General features: G+C 44.8%; 1 protein-coding gene across 1 annotated transcript in view; it reads left to right on the top strand.

The window, feature by feature from the left end:
* AS3MT (arsenite methyltransferase) overlaps window positions 1–25,996 on the top strand; it is a 51,317-nt gene that overhangs the window by 2,092 nt on the left and 23,229 nt on the right. Inside the window, exons 4-8 of the mRNA XM_044299693.1 lie at window positions 1,271–1,421; window positions 3,423–3,559; window positions 8,610–8,679; window positions 21,430–21,511; window positions 22,826–22,954. Coding sequence (XP_044155628.1) covers window positions 1,271–1,421; window positions 3,423–3,559; window positions 8,610–8,679; window positions 21,430–21,511; window positions 22,826–22,954 — 569 coding nt within the window. The remainder of the gene's footprint in view (window positions 1–1,270; window positions 1,422–3,422; window positions 3,560–8,609; window positions 8,680–21,429; window positions 21,512–22,825; window positions 22,955–25,996) is intronic.

Genomic DNA, 25,996 nt, shown 5'->3' with positions numbered 1-25,996 from the left:
CAACGCAACGCAATCGCAGTTAAAACTGACTGAAATTGCGTGCGCACTCGCGGGGGTTTCCCACAATGCTCACGCGACGCATCCGGAGCAAATCTGGGATGCCCGTGTGAAAAAGGCCTTAGTCTCCGTTCACATCTGTGTTACAGAATCCGGTATAAACATAAACTTTCACTCAGGGCTAGCAGCGCCCATTGGGCTCCATTCAAATTTTTGGAGGGAAGGTAGTTTAAATGATTTCAAAAATAATACTCCAGATTTCTATACTGTCATCAGCTTAGACAGGTGTGATATAAAGGCTTCCCATAAATAGAGCCGAGTCATTGCCTGATAAAGCGAGACATAAGAAACAGCTGGAGTATCAGTACAACGCCATAGATAGTATCACTGTGATATTTATTAGGTACTTGTTGACAATAATATTTTGTTTAATTCACAATTTACTATCATTTAGTCAATATCGTTCCACCGATTGTGGCCTCATTAATGTGAATTTGTAGCACATTGACTGCCCATAATTGCGCCAAAGTTATTATGAGGCCTATACCACTTAATAAATTTGGCGCATTCTGCACCAACAAACTTTTAAGGTACATCTATACAGCATTATGCGTCACGCGACAAGAAAGTTGAGAGACAATTCATGCAATGATAGTCAATGGTGTAGTAATACGACATGCTGTGACTGCAATGTGACAGTCACAAAAAAATTGATTGATGTGCCGTAGAACGTCCTTAATATACAAAATTGGTCAATGTATTTTTGTATGTGGCCGCGGCCACTGTATATTGTAGTCTTGTGTATTGTCTTGACTATGCGCTGAGTGGCTGCGTCCACAGAGTATGATATTCGTATGATATGCATATTTGACAATAAAAAACTTTTGAGATATAAAAAAATTGATTGATTGTGTGTTGCAAGTCACGCGGCTTTTACTCCATAGGCGTTAATATAAGTCGCGCACGACATGTGACTAGCCTGTGACCTGGCTGTGTTTTCATAACTAAATCACGCCACGTGACAGCAAGTTGCAGACAAGTCGCACATATCTTTGTGTTTCTTGACACATGTCGCCGTGTACCCTTACTAAGACTGGCATGTGTAACGAATATCTGCCCCATAATCTGCAAAATACCGTATTAAATCACATGCATAATCTAGAACTGGAAGTTCACTAGTAAATTAGGGTGTAGTCAATATATGAACACTATGCCCTGTAATATTTTTTGCTTCCTATGCTTTCTTTATTTTTTATTGTATTGTCTCTGTTAGGTATTATGGCTGTGGGCTCACAGTACCACAGTGTTTGGAGAACTGCAGGATTCTGGACCTGGGCAGTGGGAGTGGAAGAGACTGTTATATTCTGAGTAAACTGGTTGGACCCAAGGGACACGTCACTGGAGTAGACATGACTGATGAGCAGGTACTGTATTATACTGATCAGAATTATGACAGTATCCTTATGCAGATATGATATCATGTCTATGGTAATTTGTTAGCAGCAGATAATATTCATATATAAAGTAGAAAAAGAGTAGGGTACTAGAATGGAGTGAGGAAAGCAGAAAGAGAGAGGAAAACAAATGGGAAGTGGAGGGTTAAAAGTCATTGCAGATTTACTTGGTACTGTTGTTAACCTGTAGCCTTGCTTGGTTGAAAGGAAGGTCTATTTGAGTTAGTTTTGCTCTCCATCTTTAATATAAGGAACCTGCAGTGTATTCCTCCAAGCGGGTTGTTATACAATTCCTCTATCTAGCTACAACTTTTCCAGGTGCCACACAGTGGTGGCAATAGGAGACTAATAATCTCAGGACAGGAACATGATCCTACGTTGTCACTATTTTATTTTACAAGGGCTTGACCAGTCTTCACCCTATAATACTCCTCTGTGGTTTTTGGGCAGGGGAATCTCCAATTCATGTCTTTGGAGTAGCCTCCAATAGCAATTGTTGATGACTTGCAGATGGCATTTCAAAAAGACACCAAAATGAAAAATAGAAGGTGGCTGTTCCAATTCATGGTCGAGGCTGGCAGAGTTCATGCAACACAGACAGCTATACAGTAGGTCATGGCCATCAGTATCCAGGTAAAGCCAGAAAACAGTTTGGGTCAAATCCAAAACAGCAAATAACAAACACCTTCACAAATGAACAGGATGCAAAGACACTTGTTCATCATGCAAGATGTGTGCCATGCTCTACTTTCTGGTATGTGGGTCACTGTGGTCAGGATATAAATTCAGCTCTACTATCTGCACTCACTGACTCTGTGTTACCTGATTACACCCAAGTCAGCAACTAAACAATTATTAACTCTTTCAGAACTGAACTCTTTGGCTATTTATAGACCTCATCCCCTCTGCTATTTCCTTGGACAAATTGGTTAGTTTCTGTATCTTATGGGATATGGATTGCCACTTGCCTTTGACCTTGTCTGCTTGAATTATCCAACACTATCGTCCCAGACTTGAATTATCTTATTGCATGAACTCTGCCAGCTCTGACCTTCTGCTTGATCAACTATGATTTCTGTCTCCTGATTTTTCTACCATTAACGACGTCTACTCCCATCAGCTGTTGCCCAGTGACTCCAAATTAGAGGCACTGACCTCTATTCATGGCAACCCACAGGATCCACTATCAGGTAGGCCTGTCAATGTGACATTTCTGAGTGATCAGCTATAGGTTGAGTGCTGACTAGCTGACATAGATCTGTTGCTAAGTTCTAACTTGGTAAAGTGGATCTACTAAGCCAATTGTCCAGAAGAGCAGATCTTGAGTCATATGGATAGGGTGCAGTGCAGTGTGGCGAGCATGAAGATGTCACCACTAGATCGTGCTGGCCCCGTGCGGTGATGTCACTGCACGCGGCCAGTATGATCACATGGGGATATCTTCACACTTTCTGCAAGTCCTTTGGTAGGCTTTCTTTAATCAAGACGGGAGCAGAAGGCCTCTCTGCGATCAAGTGGATGAGGTGAGTATAATATTTTTTAACCCTGGATTAACCCCTGAGCATCTAAATGTGAGTCTCAGATGCCTTGATCAGCGTTGAACGCTGCATATGAGGGGTTAAATGACGAGAGGTGACGCAATTACTGTCAAAACTTTGCTCATCTCTAGTTGGAAACAGTCTAGAAGCTTGTTGACCGACATCCTCTAAACAGCTTAGCTGAGCATCTACATCAGATTATACCAGACACTGAGGCAGCAGGGAATACTGGAAGATTTTAGCTCTGAAGTTTGCAGAATTGTTAATGTAGCTCTGAACTAAAACTATAGAAGATTTTCAATTATATAGAACATCTATGTTTTCAGGAATTATTCTTAAATTTTTTTAAATTATTATTATTATCATTATTATTATTGTATTATTTTTTACCATAGCTGCCATTATTATTATTCTTTTAATTTCTGTTTTCCAGTTAGAGCTTTCAAGAAAATATATTGATTATCATACACAGAAGTTTGGATTCCAGCAACCTAATGTGAATTTCACTAAAGGTTACATAGAAAACCTGAAAGAAGCAGATCTACTGGATGAGACATTTGATGTTGTGGTGTAAGTAGTAAAGATGTGACAGTAGAGAATAAGGGCAAATTCACATGCTGCAGATTTGTTGCAGAAATTTCTATGTCTGTCGAATTATCTGAATGGCGCTTGGAGAAATCCATGTGCTTTCTGCTAACACAACCCCATTCACATATATGAAACAGATAGCAAGCCTTCATCTAGACACAAGGCTCCCAGATCCCAACACAGAGACCTGGCTACTGAGCCCAGCTGCCTATTTAAGGATAGCCAGGTGCTGCCAAAACACAGACCGGCACTTAAAATCCGGTCCGGTATTTGACCTCACCCGGCTGTAAATCAGCCCAGCAGCACATGGTGGGAGGAAAATATCTGTTTTCCCAGACCAAACCTCTCACTGTTTCACAGTGAGGGGGTGTACACACTGCCAGGACAGTCTACCCGGGACAGGGACATCTTTCCCTGTAACCGGCCTGCCCTGTGTTCCACTGAAAACTTTAAGTTTTGTAGGGAGAGAAACCATTGGGTGACCAGGGTATTTCTGTCCTTTGCCTGGCTCATCCACTTGAGAGGGGAGTGGTCAGTCACCAGGCCAGGGGCGTTGCTAGGGTCTGAAGACATCCGGGGCACGAGCCTACATGAAGCCACGCCCCCACCCCATGAATCCACGCCCTCATCGCCACCGGGGGGCCTTCACAGTAGTTATTAACCCCTTTCAGCAGTCCCCCCTTCAGTGAATGGGGGACAGCTGAATAGGGTTAATAACTACAGTGAAGGGCCTAGCCGTCTGGACAACCCTACAGATCATCCATAACAGTGCCATCCACAGATCCCCCTCCCCATAACAGTGCCATCCACAGATTCCCCGCCGCTCACAGGAGTATACATTTAAAAACTGTAATCCGTATCCTGCAGTAACTTTAAATCAGCGCTATTCTCTTTACTACCTTACACCTTACACTCAGCTGCAGACAGTAACAGGCAGTTCGGGTGGCAGCACTCACTCACTGATGTCACGTGCCTGCGCCACCTAGTGGGAGGAACATGCGCGTGACGTCAGTGAGAGAGCGCCTCCCGCACTGCCTGTTACCGGAACTGAGTGTAAGGTAGTAAAGAGAGATGAGCGCTGATTTAAAGTTACTGCAGGATACGGATTACAGTTTCTAAATGTATACTCCTGTGAGCTCCAGCCCCGAATGTTTTGACCAAATGATGCCCCTGCACCAGGCGGAATTTTATCCTCAATAAATAATAGCGGAGAGATTCTAGTGCCCACTTGATAGCCAGGCACTCTCTCTCGACTATACTGTACCGGGTCTTGGCTGGAATGAGCTTGCGGCTGAGGAAGACAACGTGATGCTCCTCCCCGTTGACTTCCTGAGACAGTACCTCCACCTCCGTCCGTAATCCCTGCGCATGCGCACGCTAAACTGCGATGCCCCGGCCCGACAGTGCTCATTCAATGCACGCACCGATATCACGTTCATCGGCACATGCGCTGGATTACGGACGGAAGGAGGGAGGTTAGAACAGAGACTAAGGGTGGGCAGACGCGGTGGAGGGGGAGTGCCTTCGTATGAAAATGACTAAGGGGCCTGGGCACTTGCCGTTGTAACGCCGCCCCTGGGCACCTTCACAGACTCATTTGCATGCGGATTAAGTGTTTTTCTCCACAACGATGCTAGCAAGGAACAAACAGTAAGCACCGTTTTAATAGGGGGGATGCCGTGGACATAGCACTGTTATTAGGGTGAATCTGCGTGAAAGACTCCCTTTAAGGACAGCCAGGTGCTGCCAAAACCCAGATCGGCACTTAAAATCCGGTCCGGTATTTGACCCCACCTGGCTCTAAATCAGCCCAGCAGCACATGCTGGGAGTAAAATACCTGTTTTCCCAGACCAAACCTCTCACTGTGTCACAGTACTAATCTTCCCGACAAAATGACAGACAGCACATTACTCATGGTGGATAACTATTACTTTTCAAATTACATTCCTCGCTAGCAAACATACAGGAGAATACAGCTCTGCATACCTATTATATCCAGTGACATCTCCTGTAATGTAGACTTTTCTTTCCTCATCTTCTCCATTCAGATCAGACCTCCATGATTATTTTTTCAGCTATGTCTCATCTCTGTGGAGTTTGCCACACAGATATCTTAGGTTCCTACTTTTCCATTATCCTCCACACCTTCTGAACACCCCATCCTGCCTACCCCCAATATTGTGTCCACTGTGCTCCCCAATTGCACACTGCAGAAACAGTCTCCCTGCAAATACTAGTACCACGCTGATAGTGCCCCCTTCAATAATTATTGACACACATGCTCTCGATAATAGTGCCCCTGATAGTAGTAGTACTGTAAACATAGTATCAGTATCTCCCCAAATAATTGTGCTACACTGATACTGTGCCAGGGTGCGAGAACCCCCCGCCCATCCCAGTGATAGTGCTCCCAAAATTCAAAATTCCCACCAATAGTAATAACCCGCTCCCAGAGTGCCCTTAGAGGTAACAGTGCCCCTACAGTGCCCCAATAGCAATAATGTCCCCTATTGTGCTCCCTAAGTAATAATGTTCTCTATGGGCCCCAGTAGTAATAAAGCCCACCATAATATCCCCAGTGGTAATAATGCCCCTTTATAATATGTGCCAGTAGAAAAATTACCCCTTATAATAGTGCTGTAATAATTGTGCTACGCTGATACTATGCCAGGGTTCCCCTTGCACCCACAGAAATAGTTTTCCAAAAATTCCTACCAATAGTAATAATCCTCTCCCAGAGTGCCCTTAGAGGTAACAGTGCCCCTTCAGTGCCCCAATAGTAATATTGTCACCTATTGTGCCCCAGAAGTAATAAAATTATCTATGGGCCCCCAGTAGTAATAAAGCCCACCATAATATCCCCATTGGTAATAATGCCCCTTTATAATATGTGCCAGTAGAAAAATGACCCCTTATAATGTGTGGCAGTACAAAAAATGCCCCTTATAATGCCCTCAGTAGTATTAATACCCCCCTTATAATGTGTGTCAGTAAAAAAAAAGCCTCCTTATAATGTGTGCCAGTACAAAAAATACTCTCTTATAATGTGTGCCAGTAGAAAATATGTAAATTAAATCTGTATATTATTAAGGAATTTTTATAGGGTATACTGTACCTGAATACCACAGGATCCTTTGGTTGAACTCAGACTATGACATTATATTGGGCCATAAAGGTCCAGCGGAAGATAACTTCCATTGGAGCCAATTTCATGTCACTAGTTTTTCTTTTTTATGAGATGATTTACAAATAACCCAGAGGTGTAGCTAGGCTTTCCTGCACCCAGGGCAAGGATTTCGATTTGCGTCCGTCCTCCTTCCCCCAGCCATTACAATTTACATAAACAGGGGGCAGTTAATCGGTGCGCGCAGCGTGCCATGGCAGAAGATTTTTACACTAAGCCACTCCTCTAACTCCTCCCAATGCATAACTACACTCACCCAGTCCCACCTAATAAAATCTATCATAGGGTACATGGCGGTACCAATACACCTTTCAATAAATGAAAGAACCAACTGGTCCTACCTCATCCAGGGTGTGGCTGGCATCAGTGTGATGTCTGCTGCATCCGGAACAAGGTCCCTGTGGTAATAGAGAAAAAAGAATAATCACATAAGGAACCAATGGTGACTGTACCTGGTAAATACCTGCTGTTCCTGTACGACCGAGCCATCCCAATATATAACAGGGTAATCTAGAGCATTTCCCTCTAGTGCTACTACACAGTACTAATGCCCACATTGTGCCTCCTTTACAGCATAAATGCCCACATTGTACCCCTCTCACAGTAGATATGTCCACCTTGTGGCCCCTCACTCTATAACCCATCAGATCTTATTGATGATGTGCCCTATGCAGGCTCACACTGGCCCACAGGGGTACAGGTGAATCCCCAGGTGGGCCCCTGAGCAGGGCCCCCAATCTCCCACCCCCTGCACAAGTGGCACATAACACAGTAGACTTACAGCACTACATACAGACATTCAATGTACAGCACCTCAACCAGCCTGTGTTCTTATAAAAAACTTGATAAATTATTAAAGAAACTCCCCAGTTTATTATTATAGACACAATCAGAGCTGAGATGACTTCTAGGTATAGAGGAAAGCTGCCAGTGTCCTCTTCTCCCCAGGACCTACCTTCTCAAAGCTGCTGCAGTGACCCCCATAGTCTATCATCTGGCAGCATCTTGCTGCGGTGTGAGCAGGTAATATTTGACTGTACGGTAGACCCCCAAAATACATTTTCCAACACTGGTCCTATGTGTACAATGACGACAGCACAGTGTACCACCATACAATTCAAAGAGAAGATGTTCTGTATTGATGGAGGGTGGCCCTCAGAATAGTTTCCTCAAATGGCCCCCCAGTCCAGCACTGAAGTTTTTATATGAGTGTGTCAGCTGGATGGTGAGTGTGTCAGCTGGATGGTGAGTGTGTCAGCTGGATGGTGAGATTTGGGAGAAAGTGAGAGAGCGCTCCTCTAAATCGGAGGAGCAGAACCTGTGGCTCAGGTAGCCACATGCAGCCCTCGATACCATTCTGTGCAGCCCTCCAACCAGCTGGTAACAAACAAGCCTGTCTGTGTCTAGTGGCTGCTCATATGTATTTTTAATGTATTCTTCCATTAGATGGGAGTTCTGGAAATGTAACCAGACATTTATGGTATTCATGTTTGATATGTCATAAATAGTTTAGTTGGTCACACCCCTTTAAAGGGATTGTGCAGCAACTAATATTGAGGTTTTTTTTTCAGGATAGGTCGTGGGGGTCCGACCCCTGACACTCCCACCGATCAGCTGTTTGAAGAGGAGACGTTTCTCATGTGAGCATTGCCTTCCTCTGGTGCAGTGTAATCTTAAGGAAGAAGTAGTGCTCACATGTGCGCAACCTTCTCTTCAAACAGCTGATCGGCGTTGGTGACCCCTACCGATCAGATATTACTGGCTGCACAACCCTTTAGTTTTATTTTCGGGGGTGATATCAGTGTGTATTATGCACTTTACTGATACCGATTACCTGTTTCCTGCAGATCTAACTGCGTGATAAACCTTTGTGCTGACAAAAAGACTGTGCTTAAGGAAGTCTACAGAGTTTTAAAGGTAACACTAATAGCTATCAATTTTTCACACCTTAAAGGGATTGTCTGCTTTATTTATATTGATATCCTCAGGATAAGTCATCAATGTGAGATAGGCGGGGGTCTAACTCTCGACAACCCCACCGATCAGCTGTATGAGAGCTGCCTTCTCTTCTCTGTTTACCTGCTCGCAGTTGCAACTGCAGCAGTGAGCAGGTGTAATTACAACGATGGTGTCCCCATTCACGTCAATAGGAAGGAGCCGTCCTATAAAAGTGAATAGGGACACCTTAGTTGTAGTTACACCTGCTCACTACTGAGATTGCGACAGAGGCGGACTGGGAACTTAAAGTAGCCCTGGAAGGGGGCGTGGCCGGAAGCTGACATGAGCGGACGCGGTTAGCAGAAGCTCCGGACCTCATACCCTAACTTTCGGTCTATTCTGAACTTAAACGAACGCCAACATTTCCACACCGGTGGGTAAGGGACCGGGCAGATCCTGTGCTCCGAAAATGTCCCGAAACAGGGCTCTTACTGCTGCAGAAAAACGTAAGGAGTTCGCCTGCCTAGATAGCCAAGATGGCGGTGGAGCGGAAGCGCAGTCACGCGCCTCATCAGCCTCTGGTGAATCGCTGGTGGAAGCGGAGGAAGCGACTCAAGAGGGCGAACCATCACTCAAACAGGTGACGGAGCAGCTTTTACTAGCCATCACAACCTGCCGGTCCTCTCTATCCGGGAAGATGGAAGAGGTGAAGGTGGATATAGGCCTTTTAAGGGCCAACATGCAGAACATGCGTGAGCGCATTAAAGAGTCTGAACAGATACTTTCTGATATGGAGGATAGAGTGAACCTGATACCTGCGCAAATCTCCGAATTGCAAAAGAAAGTGGACTTTTGGCAACAGAAGTGCAATGAAATCGTACACGGCGTAATAATCTGCGCATAGTTGGATTCCCGCCAAAGCACCGCCACCGGGAGCTCCCCCACGACCGCTGCTAGCGCGACTGTTGAATTCCAATGATAGAGATTACATCCTTCAACTGGCAAGGCATAAACAGAGTCACCTGGTTGGAGAGCAGCCCCCGTCCTGCCAGGGAACACAGATGACGCTATTCCTAGGGACACTTGTGGTATGCTGCCATGCCTCATCATGGCCGCAGCATATGTGAAGGTGGCACCACCGTATATGATAATGTCTTCAAGTTGTGCGTATACACATTGTTCACTTACTTGTGTGAAAGTTAGGGTATGCGTATTTGTATGTTACAGCTGACAACATAAGTGCGATTGGTAAATTCTACCATTAGTACACCCCGTCTAATTGTTGCCACGGGGGCTTTAACATTGTTTAGTTACTTGCAGGACTGAAGATCGTCTGCTTGGAATAAGTTATATTCCGAGTCCTGCCAAACTGTACTGTTCTATGTTTTATTTATATGTGTTCATTGCTTTGTACTATGTCGGTGTTACACTATGGAGCTCGCCAAGACATGAGATAGCTAGGGTATTGAATACGGGGGATAGGAGATGTAAGTATGTGTTGTGGATCCGAATTAATGAGTTTTATATACCAAAATGGCGGACATGCGAGTAATGTCGTGGAATATCCGGGGTCTGGGGAGTGTTAAGAAAAGAGTCATGGTATTCTCAGAGATAAGTACGTTTAACCCACACATCCTGTGTTTGCAGGAAACACATTTAATCGCAGACACAGTTAAGCGGCTTAAGAAACCGTGGCAACAGTGGTCGCAGCACTCCTGCTATACGAATATGTCCCGAGGAGTATCTTTAATAATACATAAATCACTGCGGTGGGAGCTTGAGAAAATGCAGATCGACCCCGCTGGTCGATATATATTTGTAGCAGCATACATCCAGGGCATTCTATATGTCTTGCTGGGTGTGTATATACCCCCCCCCCCCCCCCCCCCCGTCTTCTCTGCAAATTATTCACCAAGCCATTAGCTTTGCTGTTTCATATCCTTCAGCTAGGGTGCTGTGCATGGGCGATTATAACATGACAATGTCTAATGCCATGGATAGATTTTACCCAGTAGGGATCCCGGAGGGTGTGGATCTATCCGGATCCTCCCTGGCTAAATTAATGGCAGAGATTGGGTGGATAGACATGTGGCGACTTAAACATCCTGACGACACAATTTACTCTTGTCAATCTGCCAGTCACAATAGTCTATCCAGAATAGATTACGTTATGGGGAATTCTGATGCCTGCTCTACTGACTATAGGATTGAATATGGAGTAAGAGGAATATCTGATCATTCACCGATACTTCTAACATTTCTACCTGGGCTTAGGAAGGCTGGTCACTCAATGAGGATACATCCCTTTTGGCTTACTCTTTTTTCCTCCAATGATCGTATTCCAGACCAATTGTCAGTATTGTTAGAGATTCATGATGACAATATGGATCCTTTGCTGAGATGGGACACATTAAAGGCTTACTTGAGGGGCTGCCTAAAATCTTCCATCTCATTTGTAAAACGAGCTTCGGCTAGGTTAGAAGAGGAGGTGGCTTCTGAATGCTCTATTTTGGAGAGGCTATACATCAGCGATCCCACTGAACAGAACAAGCAGAACTGGCTTATGAAGGGTAGCCAATACCTGAACCTCCTGAAGGAGAAGTCCCAGCGCAAGTTATTTTTTAACAGACAATTTTACTTTGAATTGGGGAACCAATCTAGTAAGCTATTAGCTCATATAATTCAACAAAATCCAGCCTCCCCAGCGATGCTTAGAATAAGGGATGCAAATGGTGATCTTCTAACAGAACCTGATGCCATTGTCAGCAGATTCAGGGATTATTACCAGATGCTATATACCGGGAGGGCAGAATACACAATGGATGAAGTGAGGAGCTATTTGTCAGACATAGAGATTCCCAAACTTTCGCAGGAGTAAAGGAATTTATTGGAGGCCCAGATAACAGCTCAGGAGATCTCAGATGCTATTTCCACACTTGCGAAAGGGAAGTCTCCTAGCCCGGATGGGCTACCAGTGGAAATATATTCCAAATATGCCGCCTCTATGACTCTACCTCTGTTGCGTATGTACACTGAGTCGTTTTTGCAGGGAAGTTTGCCACCATCCCTATATGATGCAACTATTGTGATTTTATTGAAGCCAGGAAAGGATCCTACAGAATGAAGCTCTTACAGGCCGATATCCTTACTGGCCGATTACAGGCCGATTACAAAATACTGACAAAAATTCTAGCATCTAGATTGGGCCAGGTGGTTAGCCCATTGATTCATCCAGATCAGTCAGGTTTTTTACCTGGAAGATCTACATCTGATCATATCAGAAGGGTCCAAGTAATTACACAGATAGGCCTAGCTAAAAAACAGATGGGCATTGGCTTCATTAGATGCGGCCAAGGCCTTTGACTCAATAGAGTGGCCATACTTACTAACCACATTGGAACAGTTTGGAATTGGTCCTAATTTCATCAAATGGATTTCCATATTATATAAGGAACCAAAATCTAATATTTTGGTGAATGGGACATGTTCAAATAGCTTTAAGCTGGGTAGAGGCACGTGGCAGGGCTGCCCACTTTCCCCCTTGCTCTTTGCCCTAGCTATAGAGCCCTTAGCCATACGCATTAGAGGTGATGGAGTTTTCAGGGGTGTGAGTCTGGGACAGGGTGAAGACAGAACAGGTTTATATGCAGACGACATGGTGCTTTTCATGTCAGAAGTGGAAACTACTCTTCCTAGGGCTGTATCACTAATTGACGGATTTAGCTGTTTCTCTGGTCTCCAAATTAATTGGTCTAAGTCCATACTTTTTCCTCTATATACCATGGATCCTGTACAACTTCTTAATGGAGAATTACCTATAGCAGTGGTGGCAAACCTATGGCACGGGTGCCAGAGGCGGCACTCAGGGCCCTCTCTATGAGCACCTGCACCCTGGGAAAAGTCTAAGGCATACCAATATGCCTTAGACTTTTCCTGCCATTCATCAGCGCAGGGCGCACTATGAACTGCACAGGCAGCACACTGAATGTAGGCAGGCTATTATAGCTAAATAATAAAGTACATGGAAGATATACTATATTGGACTGTAGCATTCAGGTTAAATTGCCATGTTGGCACTTTTCGAAAAATACGTGGGTTTTGGGTTGCAGTTTGGGCACTCGGTCTGTAAAAGGTTTGCCATCACTGACCTATAGTATCTAGCTTTAAATATTTGGGTATTACTATTACAAAAGATGCAGACACCTTTCATGCTTCTATTCTGGAAACAGCATAATGTGCACTTGTTAGGAAATGTGTATGAAGACAACAATTTTTGTGCATATGACACAATGTGTAATAGATATGGCCTGCCCAGGAGTTCGTTCCATAAATTCCTGCAAATACGTCATGCTCTACCAACACATTTTGGTACAAACCAAATTCAGATTACCAGATTTCCTATGATTGGAGTGATTAGGTCTCAAGGCTCCAAAGGATTTATCTCGGGTTTGTATACCCACCTACTGAATGCTAAATGTAAGTTAGCTCCCTTAAAGGTGATCACCAAATGGCAATCATTGATACCAGACCTTACAGATGAAGATATTGAGGATTTGCTCTGGTATCTCCAGCTATAAATAACAAGTTTATACAGTTATGTATAATACACCAGGGATACTTATCTCCTTTGCGTTTGGCTAAAATTGGTGCGCTATCACATTCTTGTTGTCACAGGTGCTCCACAGAAGGCGCTGATTTTTGGCATCTGATATGGATGTGTTCTCACATTCAGAGGTTTTGGACAAAAATCACTGACTTCTTAACTATTCTTATGGGACGCACAGTACCTGTGCATGAACCCTAAAGTATGTATCTTTGGTATTCTGGATAAGGAACTATAGGATCACTATGATAGAATATTTTTGAGAGAGACCTGTTTTTGGCACGGAAAGCAGTGGCGATTAGGTGGATGGGGGAGAGAGGGCCCACATTGACTCAGTGGAAAAAGTTTGTAAATACCATCATACCATATGAGAATATTGTATACAAAAATAGAGGATGTGCCTCCAAATCTGCTAAGGTATGGGAAAGGTGGTGTTCCTCACCGCAATCAATGTACACTCAGCAGGATCTATCTAGTTCTTTGGCTAATGTGTCAAGGCAATTGTGAGCTCATGTAATGTATTGAATATGATAAAAGCAACAATAACGATATTTGTGAAAATGTTTATTTGGTAACACGAATATATGATGTGAAATGGTACAAATTGTAATTGTCATTTTTGGATTGTACATACCGTTGTGTGTACTTTGTATACCTTGCATTTTTTATATGTTCAATAAAACGAATATTTTTATTTTTTTTAAAGTAGCCCTGGAAAAAATACTAAAAGTAGCCCCCGTTTTGTAGTTGGGTCCAAATTAATGGAAGGCAGAGCCAGCAATACCGTATTGTGGCACATTATACCACCCCAACAGAGCCAAATACTACAGTCCATCACAAAATACTGCTGCCAGCAGCACAAAATACACCCTCAAAAACTTCAACTGGTCGGCCATGAGGAGGGCTCAGGCGTCCCCCTGGGCATCGGCACATCGGGAAATTTCCCTGTAAGGTCTATGACCAATCCGCCCCTGGATTGGGACGACGAGTAGGTAAACAGACTAGAGAAGGCAGCATTTGTATGAGCATAGCCTTCTCTTCAAACAGCTGATCGGCGGGAGTGCCAGGTTTTGGATCCCCGCCAATCTGATAGTGATGACCTATCCTGACGATAGGTCATCAATATAAATATATAAATAAAGGGGACAACCCCTTTAAAGTTTAAGCCAGCAGCATGGATGATATGATTAGAGACAAGCAAATCTATTCTAAGTTAATAAAATTAGTTATACATTTCCTGAAAACCAGTGTCCAATCAAAATGTTTGGGGAATTCATCCTGCACAAATCAGTTCGACTTACTCATAATGCCTTGCCTCAGCCAATCATAAGGGACTATTGCAGTGGCGTGCCCAGGGTGTTTGGCACCCGGGGCGAGTCATTTCTCTGGACCCTCCCCCCCCAAATACTTGACCACATACCTCTTACATCCAGGGATATCCCCTGTCATGTAGATCTTCTCTTTCCTCTTCTCCTCCGTTAGACCGCCATGAGACACGTTAGTCCCCACAGTGTGATCCTGCTGCCACCCCCAATACCTGTGCCCATTGTGCCCCCCAATGCCCCGGGTACTATACTGCTGAAAAAATAGTGACCCTAATAGACATAATTGGAGTCCTTTATCAAACTGGTGTAAAGTAGACCTGGATTTCCAAAAGAGCTGTCAAATATGAAAGGTGGAATCTGATTGGCTGCTATGGGCAACTAAGCCAGTTCTACTTTATACCAGTTTGATAAATGACCCCAAATCTTCCTATAGTGTCTACAGCACTTATAATGTCCCCTAGAGTGCCCTGAGTAATAATACCACCCTCTATTGTGCTCCAGGCAATAATCCCTGTATAGTGTCCCCAGAAATAATAGACTGGCCTATACAGTGCCTCCCCAATAGAAAGGCCCCCATGCTGCCCCCCACACAGTAATTTCCCCCACACTGGCCCCACACTGTAGTGTCCCCCACATTGGCACCATACAGTAGTGTCCACCTCACCACACAGTAATTTCCCCCACACTGCCCCCCACACAGTAGTGTCCCCCACGCTGCCCCCCACACAGTAGTGTCCCCCACACTGCCCCCCACACAGTAGCGTCCCCCACACAGTAGTGTCCCCCACGCTGCCCCCACACAGTAGTGTCCCCCACACAGTAGTGTCCCCCACGCCGCCCCCCACACAGTAGTGTCCCCCACACAGTAGAGTCCCCCACGCTGCCCCCCACACTGCCCCCACATAGTAGTGTCCCCCACGCTGCCCCCACACAGTAGCGTCCCCCACATAGTAGTGTCCCCCACACTGCCCCCCACACAGTAGCGTCCCCCACGCTTCCCCCCACACAGTAGTGTCCCCCACGCTGCCCCCCACACAGTAGTGTGCCCCACGCTGCCCCCCACACAGTAATTTCCCCCACACTGCCCCCCACATAGTAGTGTCCCCCACACTGCCCCCATACAGTAGTGTCCCCTACACTGCCCCCCACACAGTAGTGTCCCCCCATGCTGCCCCCACACAGTAGTGTCCCCCACGCTGCCCCCCACAGTAGTGTCCCCCCACGCTAACCCCACACAGTAGTGTCCCCCACGCTGCCCCCCACACAGTAATGTCCCCCACATTGCCATCCCTCCCATAATAAATTGCCCCTCCACTGTGCCACACAGTATCCCACCATATCCCCCCCCCCACATCCTCCTGTGTGAACTCCCCTCATGTACCCCAAAGTTGCCACATTATAAAATGAAAGTTTGCCCCCACATGCCCTGTGTGCACCCCAGCCCCATCATGTCCCCCAAAGTTGGCACATAAAAGAAAAAAAAAAAAGAAACCCTAAAAGCTAAATACTTACCTGCGCTTGCTTGCAGAGTCCCGGCACTGTGCTGCTGAGTCCCGGCACAGGCGCGCGCGATGATGTCATCACACGCGCCTGCGCCGGGATTTCACTACCGCATAGGCTTCAGGCCTACTAGGCATGAAGCCTATGGTGGGTATCGGCGGCGAGTCATGGAACTATGCGCTCCACTCCCTGCCCCGCCACAGTATGTGGGACTGGGTCACAGGTGTCAGAGTTTCAGCAATGAGCGCCTCCATCCCCCCCCCCCCCCCCCCCGGGCACGCCACTGGACTATTGTGCACATGTCATAGACACTATACAGTATAACATTCCTATCAGGGAATGCATGTGTTTTCTGGGGTTAGACATAGGAGGGATAGGCAGTCAGGGCAGGAAACGGCTAGTTTAGTATCAGAGGGGTTCTGTTACAGTGAAGAGGAGAAATAGCTAGATCGATTTATAATTAATTGAAAGATATAGGTTTTAGAGAAAGGACAGGAGCCCATGCATCATTGTGTAACATAGGCAGGCTGGCACTTTACTGAGAGATGCAGAATTTAAAGATACAGTGCTACGTCCTAGTTATATGTATCACAGTTACAGAGGGCTGTGGCCAATTGACCTTTTTTAAATAAATAGAATTATAGATAGGGCAGGCACATCTCCTTCTGGTATGGAAGAGATAAAATCCGTATGTGTATATATATATATATATATATATATATATATAAAATACATATATACAGTATATATATATATACAGATTTTATCTCTTCCATACCAGAAGGAGGTGTGCCTGTCCTTTCTATAATTATTGTACTCCATATTTTCTGGATTGAGGGTGATCCAGAGAGCAGAGAACCCTCCGCTATCCATTCTTTTGTAGTGTGAGCCCTTCCATACTAAGGATTATTTTTTTTTAAATAAACTACAAGAAATTCATCATTTTATCAAACAGTCCCTGTAGGCTGACATTTTCTTAAATTTTTTTGTGCATCATGGTGTACAAATGACCATAAAAATAAGGCTACTTTCACACTCGCATTTTGGGCGGATCCATCATGGATCTGCAAAAACAGATCCGTTACAATAATACAACCGCATGCATCCGTCATGAACTGATCCGTTTGTTTTATCTGTATCATAGCCAAGACGGATCCGTCATCAACTCGATAGAAAGTGGGAGACGGATCTGTTTTCTATTGTGTCAGAGAAAAAGGATCCGTTCCCATTGACTTACATTGTGTGCCAGGATGGATCCATTTGGCTCAGTTTCGTCATGCGGACAGCAAAACACTGCAGGCAGCGTTTTGGTGTCCACCTCCAGAGTGGACTAGAGACGGAACGGAGGCAAACGGATGCATTCTGAGCGGATCCTTTTTTATTCAGAATGCATTAGGGCAAAACTGATCCGTTTTGGACCGCTTGTGAGAGCCCATGACGGACATCACAAACGAAAAGGCAAAACGCGAGTGTAAAATTAGCCTAATTATTGACTGATCATGTCCAGGGGCATATGTAATCAGATTTGGGAGTAGGAACAACAGTGGTAATAACGATGATATCCCACTGATATTTTTGCTGGATTAAACACAGACAAACTGATGCAACAAGAGATGGTGAAAGTAGAAGTTCCACATGTTGCTCTTCAACCTGTAACTGTATGTTAATGCAAAAAGAAAGAGTTTTGGGGGAGGGATGTTGTCCCATCCTTATCTGAAATAGGATTCTATCTGCTCAACATTCCCAGGTCTTCTTTGTTGAATGTTTCGTTTCATGATGCACCAAATGTTTTCTATTGGTGAAAGGTCTGGACTGCAGGTTGGCCATTTCAGCGCCCAGACTCCTCTTTTGCCAAGCCATGCTGTTCATGGATGCAGTATGTGGTTTAGGATTGTCTTCCTCAGATATAAGAGGTCTTCTCTGAAAGAGACGTCTGAATGGGAGCATATGTTGTTGTCAAACCTCTATTGTTCAGCATTGATAGCGCCTTTCTAGATGTGTAGGCTGCCCACGCCATAGGTATTAATGCAATGCCATACGCAGGTGCAAGCTCTGATAACAAGCTGGATGGTCCCTCTCCTCTTGAGTCTGCATGACACAGCTTCTCTGGTTTCACCCCCAAAAATTCAGATTTTGATACATTTGACCATAGAGTAGTTTTCCATTTTGCTTCAGTCCATTTTAAATAAGCTTTGGACCACAGAAGATGGTGGTTTCTGAATACGGCTGACATATTACTTCTTCTTTGTATGATACAGCTTTACCTTGCATTTCTGAATTGCACAGCAAACTGTGCTCACAGACAGTGATTCTGGAAGTGTTCCTGATGCCATGCAGTGATTTCCAGTACAGAATCATGGCTGTTTTTAATGTAGTGCTGTCTGGGGGCCCATAGATTGCGAGCATTCAATATTGACCATCAGCCTGTCCCTTGCACACATGGATTTCTCCAGATTCTCTGAATATTTTGATGATATTATGTACTGTAGATGGTGGGATATTCAAAGTCTTTTCTGCAACTGCTCCACAATTTTCACACACAGTTTTTTTTGCAGATTGGTGAACCTCTGCCCAAGTTGCTCCTCCTGTTTTTAATTAGGAACACTTAGGCCCCTTTTTCACATGGGCGAGTATTCGCGCGGATGCGATGCGTGAGTTGAACGCATTGCACCCGTACTGAATACCGACCCATTAATTTCTATGGGGCTGTTCACATGAGCGGTGATTTTCACGCATCACTTATGCGTTGCGTGAAAATCGCAGCATGCTCCTCTTTGTGCGTTGCGGTGCGATAATACATGCAACACAAGCCCCATAGAAGTGAATAGGGTTGCGTGAAAATCGCAAGCATCCGCAAGCAAGTGCGGATGCGGTGCGATTTTCACGCACGGTTGCTAGGAGACGATCGGGATGGAGACCCGATCATTATTATTTTCTCTTATAACATGGTTATAAGGGAAAATAATAGCATTCTGAATACAGAATGCATAGTAAAATAGCGCTGGAGGGGTTAAAAAATAAAATAAAAATTAACTCACCATAATCCACTTGCTCGCGCAGCCGGCATCTCCTTCTGTCTTGATCTTAGCTTTGTGTAGCAACAAGGACCTTTGGTGACGTCACAGTCATCACATGATCCATCACATGATCTTTTACCATGGTGATGGATCATGTGATGACCGGAGTGACATCACCAAAGGTCCTGTTGCCGCAGACAGCTAAGATCAAGACAGAAGGAGATTAAGGTGAGTTAAATGTTGTTGTTTTTTTAACCCCTCCAGTGCTATTTTACTATGCATTCTGTATTCAGAATGCTATTATTCTCCCTTATAACCATGTTATAAGGGAAAATAATACAATCTACAGAACACCTAACCCAAGCCCGAACTTCTGTGAAGAAGTTCTTTCTCACGCGAGTGCAAAATGCATTACAATGTTTTGCACTCGCGTGGAAAAATCGTGGGTGTTCCCGCAACGCACCCGCACATTTTCCCGCAACGCCCATGTGAAAGGGGCCTTAGTTGTCCAGCGCCAGCCTTCTGTATCCCCTGTCCCAACTTTTTTTAGATGCGTTGCTGCTATCAAGTTCTAAATGAGTTTTTTTTTTTCATGAAATGGTAAAATGTCTCACTTTCAACATCTGATATTTGTTTTATGTTCTATTGTGACTATATAAAAAATTAAGTATCGCACAGTTTTTGGTCAATCTAACAGCAGTTACCTGTGTGACCACTAGGTGTCAGTATATGACCATTAGTTCTACAGAAAGTTACCAAAATAGTCTGCGTTTTATAGGACTTACTAGCTGAAGGACCTGGCTTCGCTCTATTTCATTTACTGTTTATGTGTGTCGTTAAAAGATATCAACACTATCCACTATAACAGTGACATCTACAGCACCCTGCCCCCAAAACAGTGATCTCCACAGCCCCCCACCCCTTAACACTGACCCCCCCTACAGTGCCCGTCCCTTAAAATTGGACCTCCACCACTGCCCACCCCCTTAACTTTGACCTTTATAGCAGCCGTCCCCTTTAACAGTGACTTTCACAGCACATCACCCCCTTGACAATGACCTCCACAGGGGCCCGCCCCCTTAACAGTGGCCTTTACTGTCTGAGTGTGAGCTGCAGGGAGAAAGTCACCCCCCCCCTCCCACCTCTGCAGAAGTTGATTTTTACCTTAATTTTTTCAATCCCCGTCGGCTGAGGAGTGGAGGGGGTGTGGCCTAACCAGATCGGGGCATGGCTTAGCGGGACCTAGAAGTTGATTTTTAACTTAATTTTTTCAATCTCAGTCGACTGAGGAGTGGGAGGGGGCGTGGTCTAACCAGATCGGGGGTGTGTTCTTTTGAAGAGCTCACTCTAAGACAGCAGCACTGTTCTGTCTGAGTGTGAGCTGCCGGGAAAAAGTCACCCTCCCTCCCACCCCTGCAGCTGACAGAAGTTGATTTTTATCTTCATCTTATTCAATCCCCGTCGGCTCAGGAGTGGGAGGGGGCATGGCCTAACATATCAGGGGCGTGGCTTAGCGGGACCTGGGGGCAGGGTTTTTACGTCTTTTGAGGGTGGACACATTGTGGCAGGTGTCGTGTCTGGGCTCCTTCCTGCAAGAGTGACGCCCCTCTGGGCACCTTACTGGCTCATTTGCATACCAAATAAACTGGATTTTCAGAGGATAAAAAAATCTATTGCTGGAACAAAGGCACATCTTGAAATAAAGTACTAAGTGCTATTAGACCATGGCTTTACTTTAATAACAATTATCCTGGTGACAGATTTCCTTTAAAGCTCTCCTATAGCAGTAAAGATAAATGGCTGGGATGTCACGGAAACCTGAAGTGAAAGAAACTGTGTACGTGGATGCTAACCGCCTGCAAGCTCCTATTGGCTTATAAGGGTCATCTGACCAAGCTTCTATTGGCTAATGCATTTTTTTGGGAATATCTCAGGAACGGTACGTCCTAGAGAGCTGAGACCTAGTCTAAAACCTTCCCGTACACCTGATGTACCTGTGGGCCAAATTTCGTGATTGTAAATGCGACGGTGCAGATTCCTTTAGCGGACATACACACACACATACACTCAGCTTTATACTGTATATTAGATTGACACAACAGTAAAAAAGTCATCACACTGGTTTTTAGGACCGATTAGGCTGCATTCACACGTCCGTGGTGTGTTGCGGGCCCGCAAATTGCGGGTCCGCAACACACCAGCCCGTCACCCCCATAGAAATGCCTATTCTTGTCCGCAAGCAGGTGCTGATATTCATGAAACTGATGTGTCTTCTCTACACCAGAATGGAGGTGAAATGTTCTTCAGTGACATGTACATCAACAAGACACTTTCTGAAGAACTGAAGAAAAACAAAATGGTGTGGGGTAAGTGGATTTTAAATTTCTGGACACATAAGTAGCTGTCAGAGAAAGTGGTTCTATAGTTGTTATTGAGAAAAAAGTTAAAAATGTATTCTCATCATATCCCTAGGACATGCTAGAAACATCTGATAGATGCACTTCTCACCTCCCCTCCAGGACACACAGTTATCCCTAGAACGGAGGTTACCCATCCATGTCCTTCTTTACTCTGTCCAGCTGGCCATGTGGAACCAAAATATTTAATTTTGGGCCAATCCTAGACAGTGCTATCCTAGCAGTCTCTGGTATTCACCCTTTAACCCAGGTACAGGGATCTGGACATCGCTGCAGGGGAACCACCAGGCTGCTATAATAATAATAATGATAATCTTTATTACTAGAGCACCAACATGTTCCACAGTGCTTTACAATAAGAGAGTTCATGTGTAAAAAACTAAAACATACATTACATAGCAAACAAACTAGTCAATTATTAAACAAGAGGAATGAGGGCTTTTCTGGCAAGAGCTTACAACCCATGAGGACATAGGGGAAAATCTATGAGGAAATAGGGGCTATCACCTGTAGTAGTTCCTGTGCGGTTAACAGCTGGCTAACGGAGGTCAAGAGACACAGGTGCACGGAACCAAGGAGTCAGGCATAATCGAAGTCAGGGACAGGCCAAGGTTAGGGCCGGCAGAGTATGTGCTTAATGGTAAATAGTGTGAGGTCACCACACGCAGCAGAAGGTCGGAGTTCAGTAAACAGTCAGAGGTCAGTAAACGGGCAGACAAAAGTCATCTCTTATCCACAGGTGAGGGGAAAACTATTAGATCAGGGGAGATCCAACCACTGGGACTCTCACTGATCACGGAAATGGGGGCCCTGTAATCTGCAATTAATGTAGTGGTAGGTCAGGCATGGACACTACTGCTCTATTCACTCTCTATGGCACTGCCAGAGATAGCCAAGTACAGCACTCTGCTATTTCCAGCAGTCCCCTAGAGATGAATGGAACGGCAGTACACATGCTCGATCTGCCACTACATTCATTGCAGATTACAGGGTCCCTACTCTTGTGATCGTGAGGTCTTAGCCGTGAAAACCCCACCGATCTAATAGTTATCTACAGGATAGGGGATACCATCATCTAACCAGAATACTCCTTTAGAGGGAGGAGAAGAATATAAACTTTGATATTCCTGGACATGTTGTGGGACCCTAGGAGCGACTGTGACTTTTACCTCCTCCTATGGCTCAGTGCCAGATCACTCAGAGGTGAGCAGATTAATGAATGGAGCTTGAATAACTTTAATGCAGCTATTCTCTTTGACCCAGGTGAAGGTATTGGTGGAGCATTGCTGTGGAAGGACCTTTTCAAGTTCGCTGAAGACATAGGATTCAGTACCCCACGCCTTGTCACTTCACGGTACATCACCTTTAGCAAGGAGCTAGAAGATGTTGTCAGTAAGTTAATTGAAACCCTAAGAATGAATCAAAGGGCCAAGGGCTGAAATCCTGAAAACTCTTTTTCATGCAGCCACCACTTAGGGGCACCTCAGTGCAAACAGATTAATATTACAGTTTCCATTTCAGTCAGTTGTAACGTCATATATTGCCATACACTTAGCTCCCCCTAGTGGTGGCTGCTGGCAACCAGCTTTGTAATAGATAGGGAACAGGAGATTTATTAATGTCATTATGCCATTTGTCTGGCGTGGATACACTGAGAAATATAGTGGTCAGAATGAGTTGCATATTTACGAAGCACCTGTTCCACCTTACTGACCTAGAAGCTGGAAAAAGTGGGTGAAAACAAGGGTTTTTTATTACAATTTTTGAAATTAAAATTGTGTCTGTCTAATTCTAAAAAAAACTAAAATTTGTCGGAAAATGTCCTGAATGTCCCAGCCACAGCCCTGACTTGAACCCAATCGAACATCTCCGGATGGCGGTCCACCAAAGGTTCCAATCCAACCTTCTGCAGAGAAGAATGATATAAAATCCCCAAATCCAGCTTTTCAAACCTTCTGGCATCATACCCAAGAAGACTGGAAGTGATAATCGCTGCCAAAGGGGCTTCAACTAAGTTCTGAGTAAAGGGTCCTGAATACTTATGTCAACGAAAGATTTTCATTTCTCATTTTCCAAAAATTAGGAAAGATTTCTAAAATTCTGTCTTCACTTTGTATTATGAGGTATTGAGTGTAGACTGATGGCAGAAAACTGAGAATTTTTTTAAAAATTCTAACAAAAGGGCACAGCATAACAAAATGTAAAAAAGTGAAAGGGTCTAAAGACTTTCCGAATGCATTATAGTAAACATCTGTAAATAATAATTCAAGGCAACAGGATTTACTGTAAATTTCTTGAAAACGTTTCACTCGTTCTTCCAACGAGCTTTCTCAATTCTGAGTGATTGTACAAAAATTCTGGGAATAAATATGTAACTGAATCCACATCTGGTAATTATACCCAGCATTGGGTCAAAGGGAAGATATGCAGAACAACAAACTGGCATTTCTGGACTGTCTTATAACAGTGGAAGAGGGAAGGAAGCTGGGAATAGAGGTCTATCGAAAACCAACACACACAGACCAGTACCTGCTATTTGATTCCCACCATCCTCTAGACCACAAACTGGGAGTCATCCAGACTCTACACCACCGGGCAGAGAAAATCCCCACCAGCACAGAGGCCAAGGCGAAGGAACTCAAACACCTCAGAGGGGCACTTAAAACTTGTGGGTATCCAGTTTGGGCCTTTGTCAAAACAGAAGGAAGGAGAAGAAAGAGCACCAAGACTACCAGTGAGGGCGAGAAGCATGACAGATGCAAGAATATGGTTATCCCATATGTAGCTGGGGTGTCTGAGAATTTCAAAAGGATTTTTAATAAACATCACATTCCTGTTTGCTTTAAACCCAGCAACACATTGAGGCAACAACTGGTTCACCCCAAAGACCCAACGCCTAAACACAAAATGGACAACATTGTGTACGCAGTCCAGTGCAATGAGGAATGCTCAGAACTGTATATCGGCGAAACAAAACAACAACTACATCAGCGTATGGCTCAGCATAGAAGAGCCAAAACCTCTGGTCAAGATTCAGCCGTGTACTTACATCTAAAAGGAACAGGTCACACCTTTGAAGACAGTCAAGTACGTGTTTTGGATAAGGAGGCCGATTGGTACAAACGAGGCGTGAAGGAGGCCATCTACGTAAAAATGGAGAAGCCAAGCTTGAATAGAGGTGGGGGGGTTAGACATCTATTGTCTGCCACATACAATGCTGTCTTGACACCTTTTTCTGGGAAGTCTTTATAACCTAATGACTCCAATTAGGATAATGGCATCGACACCTTTGACCCAATGCTGGGTATAATTACCAGATGTGGATTCAGTTACATATTTATTCCCAGAATTTTTGTACAATCACTCAGAATTGAGAAAGCTCGTTGGAAGAACGAGTGAAATAGGGCTGCAGCTAACGATTATTTGAATAATCGATTAGTTGCCGATTAATTTCTACGATTAATCGATTAATCGGGAAAAACGACAAAATTACAAAACAGAGGTTTATATGATCTTACTTGAAAAATTATGTTCAAAGGCCATATTAAAACAAATTGTGGACGACACTTATGGGGGATCTGTGGACGACACTTATGGGGGATCTGTGGACGACACTTATGGGGGATCTGTGGACGACACTTATGGGGGATCTGTGGACGACACTATTATGGGGGATCTGTGGACGACACTTATGGGGGATCTGTGGACGACATTTATGGGGGGATCTGTGGACGACATTTATGGGGGGATCTGTGGACGACACTTATGGGGGGGGATCTGTGGACGACACTTATGGGGGGGGATCTGTGGACGACACTTATGGGGGGGGATCTGTGGACGACACTTATGGGGGGGGATCTGTGGACGACACTTATGGGGGGGATCTGTGGACGACACTTATGGGGGGATCTGTGGACGACACTTATGGGGGATCTGTGGACGACACTTATGGGGGATCTGTGGACGACACTTATGGGGGATCTGTGGACGGCGTTTATGGGGGGATCTGTGGACGGCGTTTATGGGGGATCTGTGGACGGCGTTTATGGGGGATCTGTGGACGGCGTTTATGGGGGATCTGTGGACGGCGTTTATGGGGGATCTGTGGACGGCGTTTATGGGGGATCTGTGGACGACACTTATGGGGGATCTGTGGACGACACTTATGGGGGATCTGTGGACGACACTTATGGGGGATCTGTGGACGACACTTATGGGGGATCTGTGGACGACACTATTATGGGGGATCTGTGGACGGCGTAGTTATGGAGAGGGGGATATGTGCACTGTTATGGGCATAACAGTGCACAGATCCCTTTCCTCATAACAGTGCACAGACCCCCCTTCCCATAGCAGTGCCATACACAGACCCCCCCTCCTCCCCATAGCAGTGCTATACACAGATCCTCCCCCCTCCCCATAGCAGTGCTATAC

The sequence above is a fragment of the Bufo gargarizans genome, chromosome 6 (assembly GCF_014858855.1).
Source record: "Bufo gargarizans isolate SCDJY-AF-19 chromosome 6, ASM1485885v1, whole genome shotgun sequence".
Lineage (NCBI taxonomy): Eukaryota > Metazoa > Chordata > Amphibia > Anura > Bufonidae > Bufo > Bufo gargarizans.
This window is presented reverse-complemented; position numbering and strand designations above follow the sequence as displayed.